We start from the raw sequence: 10,000 nt of genomic DNA, 5'->3' as shown, positions 1-10,000 counted from the left end.
AAAGGAATAATTGTGACACCCGAAAACGGCCCGTAAAGTTTCGGCACTTTCGAGAAACGGATCCCTGGGGCGTTTACCATTTGCACGGAAAACCAGGTTGCAATGGAACGCTCGTAGTCACGCTCGTAATGGTACAGGATTATCCCGGCGTAGCGTTTCGCAAGGATCGAGTCTGTCGCGGATAGTGGAAAACAATTACAAATCAAAATGGCGGCTGCACCTGCAGTGTCGAAAGGCGGCAAAAGAGGCCGAAGTGAACCGCGTCGAGTGGGAGTTTACAAATGGTACAGGATTTTTCCGGTCATTTCGGTTGAAACGGGAAAAGAGGAATATTAATGAGCTGTACCATTTGAATTTCCAACCGGAATTTTCGGTTTTTGTTGACAAATGGTAAACGCTCCCGGGTGGAGACAAAATGTTTTTAGCTTGTCGAGTTTCCGTCCGTTTTTCAACCTCTCGAAATTTGACTCTGAATATATCATGATCTCTGCTTAACAGTGATTAGGCCTAAAAACACACGATTTTAAAGTGTTTGTCTTTGTGTCGAAATTTATTACAATTCATTTCTTTATTTTATCAGAAATAACACACAAACAGCGGTGACAAACATCAGATATAAACGCATCATTTGAAATATGTAATTTCTAATGGTTGAGTGACATGGGAACGAATTCGTTGGAAGTTAATATTCTGACAGCACGTTGGAGAGACAACGTGGGATAGCCCGGGGTATTTAAGCTTTTTGCGGGAAAGTTGAGTCATTCTAGGTCGGTCAGTCTCTTGCTTGATCTCTTGACCTCTGTATTGTATTGTTAGCCTTTAATTGTATTTTCGCTTCAGGGACCTTGGTGCAGTATTGTAACTTAATGGTTAGTTGTGCCCTTTCCTAGGGGTATTGTGTTGCTGCATTAGATGAGGAATACGTTTCCACAACTTTCTTTTGGCCACATCTCATGGGTGGATTTTTTTAGTGGTTTTTCGTATCTGACGTAACACATCTTGTGTATATATAGTTGCTCTGCGTTCTGTATATCAGGACGCTCTTTGTATCAGAAGACTGACTGACTCGTCCTAAATAAACTTTTCACATTGAATGTCTCGTATGAGTGTAGTCAGAATTATTTTCTACTTGACGTTTCGCATGCTTCTGCATGCATCTTCAGAACTTGAGAAGTGACGGTTAATGCAAAATTTAAGTTTACATGTAAATATACAGGATCACTAACTTATTAACTATTCACTATTAAGTAAAATTAATGCTTGTGACAGACATGGAATGAATGGGCTTCCCAACGCATGTCATAAAACTCCTTGCCCCCCTCTACCAGGATCACACGGCGGCCACAGTCAGAAGAACATCGAGCGGATCATCAGAAGTCTTCCCCATCGGCCGCGACACCAGGCAAGGTTGCATTTTATCGCCCTCACTTTTTAACATTTATACAGAAAACTCTGAGACAGGAGTCGCGATCGGAGACCGGACCATCTGCAGCTTAAAGTATGCGGACGATACGACACTCCCGTGCAAGAGCAGAGAAGAGCTCATATCAATACAATACAATACAATACATACTTAATTGACCACTCCTCACAGGGGCTTTTCAGGGCCAATGAAACACAATCAACGAAACGACGGAACAGAACAACAACAACTGTTAACAATAACTGGCCGGAGGAAAACTAGGTGCATCTGGAAAGTTGAACCAGGGACTACCAGGAACAAATTCAATGAATGGTCAGAGCGGGTCTTGAACCCGGGATATCCGGATCTTAAGGCAAGCGCCCTGTAGTGTTATTAGTAACGGATGGCCTGGATTAACGCCACCTTTCTCATGATTCTCCTTGTGTCCACCATTACATACATATACACACAATGCCAAGTAACCTGGCATTCTGGCACAGGGTTGCCACTACACTACATGCCCTAACCACTGGGCCACACTGTCACTTCAAACCAACATCGAAGATCTCTGTCGAAAGAAAGGACTCCAACTTAATGCAAAGAATACAAAGGTCATGGTCATTGACGAACACAGAACAGATTTCAGTCATTTCATTCTTATTAATGGACAATGTCTGTGAGAGGTCAAAGAATTCAATTACCTGAGGTCAATGATCAATACTGACGCAGACGTTACGCAAGAAGTAAAACGGAGACTAAGTATTGCTCAAACATCAATACAGAAGATGAACAAGATCTGGAAGAGCGGAGTTGTCAATAACGACCTTAAACTTCGACTAGCTCGGTCTAATGCCTTCTCCGCCATTGCGTCTTTTTGAAGTGAGTCCATGATAGGCCATCTCCAAGAAGGTGGCAGATAAGCTCAGTACCTTTGAGAAGTGGAGCTTTATATAACTGCTGCGAGTCTCTCAGTGGAGCCTGGACAAGCTAGCGTACCAACCCGTGGGTGCTTCAACAACTAATAACAAAGAGAACGCTCTTCCGACAAATTGTTTAAAAAAAACGGCAACTAGTTCTTCGGCCAGGCCGTACGACATGAAGGCCTTGAGAAATTTATCATCCAAGGAAAAGTGGAGGTCGCCCGCGGAAGAGGAAGACCCAGAAGAGCATGGCAATCGCACATTAAACAATGGCTGGGATGTAGTCTGCATCAGGCATCCAAACTGGCATAGAATTGGGATCAATGGCGTATATCCATTAGTGAAGGCCACAGCAGCTCGTCTTGGGCCACCTGACTGAAGAGAGAGAGAATTATTTATTACAACATGACGGATATTACAGTTAGAGCGAATTTCAATTGAATGTCGTAAAACTAAAACCAAAGTAATTACTTTGGCCAATCAAAAAGGGCGGAGACAATCCAGTAAACCAATCAAAACTCGAAGTAATTACACGTAGCCTACGCAAAGCATGCACGGGAAAATGTGCACGCGCAAGCTACGTTTGGTTTTGATTTCACTTTTGATTGGTTGAAAAAGTGGCGCGAGAACTTTGAACCAATCACTGAGTGAAGTAATGCAAAACCAAAGCAATTCGCTAATTACTTTCGACACTCGATTGAAAACCGCTCTAAAAAAGAAAAAAATGCACAGGTTCAGAGTGTAGTCATGTGGATAATCCGTGAAGGGTTCGTGGACCCTCCCTCACCCAAGTGAAAATAGAGCACCATGCATAACATTAAAAAGGTAATAAAATACTCTTATTTCAAACGAGTTAACATTAACTGCACAAAGAATAGCTTTTTGGAGAAGATTCTACGAACTAACGACCAAATGAAAAAAAAAATTTGTTTTTGTATACTTTCTCCCTTATTAGACGTGACGTCTAAAGGAGTAGCACTGAGTCAGCTCCCTTGTAAAGATCGACATGAAGTTGGGTGTCAAAGCCACATCAACTTGACGTCCTCCGTCCAGATGCCTCGCCCACTGATCTGACACTGATGATGGGTCAGGAACAAACAAACAATTATTGTTCTCAAAAGATCTTCCTTTAACAAACCCATGTTGCCATTTAGTTAAATGTGTTAAGAATTGTATATAGGTAGCAGTGTTCACTGAAGGATTGCTCTAGTAACTTTGCAGGAATAGAGGTAGTAATGAGCTGCATCTAAAACTATATTATGTTTAAAAATAGCGGTTTGTGCAGTTAGTGGAATGTGGTCAGGGACATAGTCAGGTGGTTACGGGAACCCATCTCCGGGCACCTGAGTTGTCTTTTAAAAGAAATACACCGATTCCCAGGAATTTTTCAAACTGTCCGTATTCTTATATAATGATAATCGTTTATTCAAATCCAGACAAAAACTAGTTTGTCCAAAGAATAAGAAATTGCTGTGAACATTGTTGCTTATATGTGCGTAATAGAACGAAGACTTCACGACTGCATGCATTGTGAAATCAAAGCAATTTGCGGCAAAGGGCGATACCATTGCGCAAAAAATTTAAAGTGTTTTTGTTCCCTGTCCAACGAACTATTCAAATGAATTTGGAATTGATCATTTAATAAGGTGGCGATCCGGTTTCTGTGAAAACAATATATCGAGTACTTAAAACTGTATCAGGTTAAAACAGTTAAAATGCAGGACAGATTTTAAAAGGTAGTTAAAGTAGGTCTTCGCCATTTTTCTCAAATCATCCAATTAGATTGACACTGCATGATCAGATTATTAATTCTGAAAAAGAAGAGTGAATCATGCACCTGAACTCCCGACAACTGGATCTGGTACAAGGTAGGGCGCACGTTTTAAAATATTTAGAGTTAAAAGGTCGATAATCGTTCGTCACTGTGTTTTGTGATTCCTACTGAAAGCGAAGCTCTTCCGGAGACCCAATTTTCATTCTGGTCGCTGTACGGTGCATTGTGGTAGAAATAGTAAAAAAGCCTTTCGTTTTTCTGTTCGTTCGTTGAAAGCCTGGCCGAGCATTCAACTCAAACTCTAGGAACCTAGTGATCAGACTTACTCTCTCTTTCTTTAGATGTAAGCTCTCCCATCTAGTGACAAGGTGAAGCTTTCAAATGAGTGAAAAGAGGGCGGGGCTCTCATGTTTTTAATTTTGCTGCAGTGTGACTGCCTCTCATGACATCATCTTGGAGCACAAGAATATCACTAAATTCAATTTGGAGAGAGCTGAAGCGGTACATGGTAAAACCGTCAAGAGTAGTGGACAGAACATTTACCCCCACCCACATAGGTTGCCGCAAACGGATACATTACTCTAAGTGAGTATTGTCATTCAGGGTTTAACACTCCATACCCCCCGGCTCCGATAAAGTTCGATAAAAGGGATAATGTAAACAACTGCCGTCATTATAGGTATAAAACAATACACATTTTCCTTAAAAAATAAAAAAAATCAGTCTTTTTTATCGTCAATCTGTGTAACTATGACCCTTTTTTGAGTACTCTATATTTCTTTGAATTTCTTGATTTTACTAATCCGCCTGTTACGATTTACAATATTAGCATAAGAACACCAAAAAAACTATCCCTGTCCCTGCAAGCACTGAGGTCAGTTCCAGTGCATAAATCGATGTAGTGTTGACAGCTTCCGCTATTCAATGTCTTCAGTACTGGGGGATATACAGTCGCTTGAAACTTTTTATCCCACCAGGTTATCGGTGATTCTACTCGCTATAAGGCTACAGAATACAGTGTCTTCCATACCACGGAAAACGTTTTTTCTGTGTTTACAGCGGACCTTTCCCAAACAGCCCAAAGGAGAGCTGCTAACCGGGCTCCTATAACTATCTCACGTTAGCTTGTTGTACTTCTGGGCTGAATGTGTCTTCCTACAACTCCAAAGTTACGCTCTCCTGAATTTCTATGAGAAAAAAGACCAGGCATGAGCGGAGCTACAACGGAAGGCGGTGAATCCATCTCTGGGCTGTTGTTGGGACTCTGCTTGGTTTTGGTTATAACGCCCAATCGACTTGGCCTGGCTGCATCGGTCATTCGCTCGTCTGTACCCAGGATTTTCTGAAGCGCTGCAAATAGGATCAACACAACGAGACTAGCCATCCCGTAAGCTCTAAATGTCGTGTTAGTACCAAACTTGTGAATAAGTAGACCGCCAATGATAGCCCCACAACCCCTGCCTAGGCCGTGGTGTAAGCCTTGTAAAATACCTTGCGCGGAGGTAGCGTAGCCGGGCGGAGCAATGCGACCCACGTAGCTGGTGCAAGCCGCCCAAACTGCAGCATGAGTAACTCCTTGTAAAATCTCGAGTGGAAGCACTAACCATGGGTTTTGAAGGAAAGAGATGTAAATGAAACGAATGACATTTCCAAGAAGGCCAATATAGAGAACGCGAATATGACCGACACGACAAATCAGCCGACCAACATTGAAATAACAGGCGATTTCTGAAATGTGATCTATTAACGAAGCTATTCCAAATAAAGTCGGAGGACCCCCGAGGTCCTCCAGGTGCCAGAAGAGGAAAGTGAAGATTAGACCTACTCCGAATCCAAGAAAGAAAGTCACGAGGAGAAAAGATCCGTACCGAAATGATAAGAGAATACGATACAATCCTGATCCTTTTTCGTGAAGCTCTTGCACCAGTTCAATCGTCTCCTTGTTTGGAAAAGGAAAACGCGTGGCCACAGTCAGGGCACACACCATGAATACGAAAAAGAAATAAAAACCAACAGTGTAATTTTGACTGATGATTTCACCGCAAACTTCAACTCCTTCAATGCTGTCGATGACAAAACCAAGAAGAAACATGGCGGTACCCCAACCGAGACTCCCCCACATGCGCTGTCGGCCGTAAAGTTCTTTGTTATCACCGAGCATCCCAAGAGTTGCCGAATCGGCCAGCGTTATGGCTGGCGCCGAGAAAAACTCTCCAACCACTGTTAAAAACAAAAGCACTAAAAATACTTGGTGCACGCCTTCGCGGTCATAAACCAAAGAGCTTTTGGCTTTAAACTCTGGTTCCTTTTTTTCCGGGGTATTTGGCCCCAAAAATTCTTTGATTTCCGAAGTTTCTCCCGTAACAATTTGGGATACATTTTCAGTCAGAATAAAATATTTCCTACAAGTTACTGGTGCTGGCTTTATAAAGGCCAGTGAAAAGTTAAAAGATATCCAACACATCAGAGAAAATAATAATAAGAGCTTGCGTTTGTTCAGCCTGTCGGCGAGTGAACCCAAAAGAGGAGCGCTGAAAAATTCCACCATCGGTCGACATCCGACTAGAACTCCACTAAGGCTAGGATTCATCCCTAGTTGCTTGAAATAAACTCCAAGAAGAGGAAAAAACGAACCAACAGCTCCCCAGTAACAAAAATAAAACACTTTAGACACCAGGAGTTTTTGGTTCAATCGGCTAAGATTTAAACATAGAATTTTCTTCGTTTCGTCGCGGTCTTGAATTTCATTCTCCATCTTTTTAGTAGCCATTGTGAGTGGAGAGCACAGTTCATGTTAAGTTAACAAGTGCTGTTTTCAAATTAGACCTGGTATTTCAAAACAAAAGAAACTCTGTAAACGTTTTAATTTTTAAAATACTTTTGAAGATATCTTTACAAGACAAACAAAAAACTTTGTGGGTCTGTTTTGTGGTTATATTGTTTCTTGCATGAAGTGTAATTCATATTTCATTATTTTAACTTGTTTTACTTACGGAACCAACTGAATCCTGCTGTAACCAATCACGTGTTTAACTTGGCATATATTTTGAACCAATCAGGTTCCTGGTAAATCTGCGTTTGGGTAATAAGTACAGTTTGCAAGCCTGGCACTGGTCATACTTCCAGAGTTCGATTTCAGCGTCTAAACTGATAGGAAGGAAAGAAATGGAAAGGAACTTTATTCAAGTGTCTAGTCGTTCTAGCGCTGGTGCTAGCACTAACGCAAATGAAGTCAAATTGCCAATGTTGCTAAGCAATTCAACCCAGCAACTTCCTTGAGTGGATCAAATATTAACCAACAAATAGCATTCTATTACCAGTGGAATGCCTGAGGAAGTGTAAGGGAAAGGGCTTCTGAAATCAAGTGATAGGATTTTGTCAAATTAAAAGTTGAAAACACTTCAAAACAAATTGTTTTATTCAGAATTGGAATTTGATGTCGTGAAACAGAAAGCACAGATATTACTCAGTCTAAATAAAAAAGGAGCAGCCAGCATAGTCTAATGAACAGATAAGAACTAAAAGCAATTAGATCAAACTTACTGCCGAGAAAGCAGAAAAAGCGTAGCGGCGAGTTATAAATTTGCCTCGTTTTTCATTGCTTAAAAGGCTGCGGGCCGAGAGCTGTGAGCTGTTTAAAAACAGTGCGATTAATTCAAATTAGAATAGGAAAATTGTCTTTCCTCAAGACGTTTAGTCAATTCAATTTCTTGTGGACCAACAAAGAGTATCGCAAGAGGTCTTTGTGTTATCTAAATGCGGTGTTTAAAATTAATTTAAGAGGAGTTTGCACACTTGAGCAAACGCGCATTCTCAAACGTCATCACGGTGGGAAAATAGGAAAGGAACTTTTTTTAAGTGTCCAGTCGTTCCAGCGTTAGAGCAGCGTTAAACCGAAATCAACAATCCACTCAAATCAAGTCAAATGTTGGTTTTTGAGGGGAAGGAAAACCGGAGTCAGGCCCGGAGAAACACCTCCCGGTGCAGAGTAGAGAACCAACGAACTCACATATTATGAGACCGAGTCTGAGAATCGAACCTGGGCCACATTGGTGACCATTGCTAGCAGGCGAGTGGCCATCCCTACACCGGTAAAGAGACATTTGACTTCATTGTGATATAGAGCGGTTTTCAATTGAGTGTCGAAAGTAATTAGCGAATTGCTTTGGTTTTGCATTACTTCACTCAGTGATTGGTTCAAAGTTCTCGCGCCACTTTTTTAACCAATCAGAAGTGAAACAAAAACCAATCGTGGCTCGCGCGTACACATTTCCCCGCGCATTGTGTTCGCTATAGAGTTTTGGGTTTACGGGATTGTCTCCGTCCTTTTTGATTGGCCAAAGTAATTTGGTTTTGGTTTTACGAAACTCGATTGAAACTCGCTCTATGGCTCGCAACCTTATGAATACTTCAAAGCAACTAAGCTGGCCGATACGATAGGGATCTGTCATATATGGTCGAGGGGCTGACATTCCTCTCCCTCCGTCAGTGCCTGTCCGAGACAGATGTACTCGAAAACCTGCGAGGTATGAGCGAGCCGCGGGTGGAAATCTCACAGTGCATCGTCAAGGTATACGTACGACCGATGCTCTGGCAGTACATCCAGGAATTCTGAAACCGTTCCGTTTTTATTACTCCGTGTCTGAGATATTTAGTTTGTGCAAACGCAAATTTCATAGAGTCCTAATGCTTACCAAATATAACCTTTTTTATCCCTAAAGCCCCGTGCACCAGCCCCAACAACCCCCAACATTGTTGGGTGTTACATGTTGCTTCGGTTTGCACACCCTGTAATTGCATGTTGTTGTTAAGTTGTTGCACAAAGTTGCATCTGTTTGCACAGCTCTTCCAACATTAGTGGGGCCAAGCACACGCATTATGTGGTCTCCCTGTGTCGTTCGCGACTAACGCTAATGATTTCACTGTAATATGAAGATTCTAAACTTATAATAGTTTACGTCACAGTAGCTCGTTAGATTGTGAACATTTTCGTTGTAAGCGGAAGCAGATCGAAAAGCCACCGGGTACCAATGCATTTGATTTTAAGACCTTGTTTCTGCTTTGTAATTATTTACTTATGATGACGTCCATATTGCTTAGATTTCGAACGCATTCCACCTCACGCGTGCTTAACGCTCGTATCAAGATGCAAAATGAAGAATGAGATGCAACAAGAACCTCGAGGGTGGCATGTTAATCAAGGGTTATGTTACAAATATCTAAGAAAGAGAACTCTTGCTCTTTGCTCAGTTTACCATCTCAATGATAGTCAACTACAAGATACTGTAATATAGGTAGTTGATTCACTCTGATAAGCTGTTAATTTTTTGGAAGAGAAGTTGGGCAAAACGGGTTCTTTTTATTTATTTTTGCTTTCTAGTGTTTTTGTAAGTGTTTAATTAACGGGGCAGGCCAGTTATCATTTGGCCAATCAAAGAGAAATGACGGATATTATACATGTATGAGTCATTTCCATAGTAATGATAAGCTACGGTCAACAGAATAAGGAATCCTTTCGTGGCAGAATTTTTCTAACGAGGTAAAGACAAGCAACGAGATATGGGAAAAAAATTGATTTGGTGTCCTGGGCCTGGTTGTTCGAAAGCCGATTAACTTAATCCAGGATTAGCGTAAACTTTTGCTTATTTTTATTTTTCAAGATTGACTTCTTCTTTAAAAAAAAAAAATGTAAATGCTTTGTTTATAGTGGAAGTGCACTTAGCTATCAAGCTAGTTTACAGGCACTCCACTGTTAACAAGGTGAAAGTAACAATTCAAACTTAACAGAAACATTAAGAACCCCAGTTGGCGGGAGGCAACCAGTTGGCTATTTACAAAGCGTGGTAGAGTTGAATCCGGGACAACAGGAAACAAATCCAAGCCAGAGGTTAGAACGGGATTTGA

The 10,000-nt window shown here is 41.4% G+C and overlaps 3 protein-coding genes across 3 annotated transcripts in view; 1 reads left to right on the top strand and 2 right to left on the bottom strand.

Annotated features, from left to right (window-relative positions):
• Window positions 1-10,000, top strand: part of LOC138012830 (uncharacterized) — a 133,691-nt gene that overhangs the window by 74,862 nt on the left and 48,829 nt on the right. The window lies entirely within an intron of this gene.
• LOC138012816 (major facilitator superfamily domain-containing protein 6-like) lies at window positions 5,204-6,720 on the bottom strand. Its single transcript, XM_068859710.1, has one exon. The coding sequence runs from the start codon at window positions 6,684-6,686 to the stop codon at window positions 5,217-5,219; it is 1,470 nt and encodes a 489-aa protein (XP_068715811.1). The 5' UTR covers window positions 6,687-6,720; the 3' UTR covers window positions 5,204-5,216.
• The window catches only part of LOC138012825 (transmembrane and ubiquitin-like domain-containing protein 1), a 4,679-nt gene continuing 3,474 nt past the window's right edge, over window positions 8,796-10,000 (bottom strand). The window contains exon 3 of the mRNA XM_068859733.1: window positions 8,796-10,000. This exon is cut by the window's right edge and continues 578 nt beyond it. The gene's annotated coding sequence lies outside the window, so the exon portion shown is untranslated.

The sequence above is a fragment of the Montipora foliosa genome, chromosome 8 (assembly GCF_036669935.1).
Source record: "Montipora foliosa isolate CH-2021 chromosome 8, ASM3666993v2, whole genome shotgun sequence".
Classification (NCBI taxonomy): Eukaryota; Metazoa; Cnidaria; class Anthozoa; order Scleractinia; family Acroporidae; genus Montipora; species Montipora foliosa.
The sequence above is the reverse complement of the archived record's forward strand: the minus strand, read 5'-3'. Positions and strand labels throughout refer to the sequence as shown.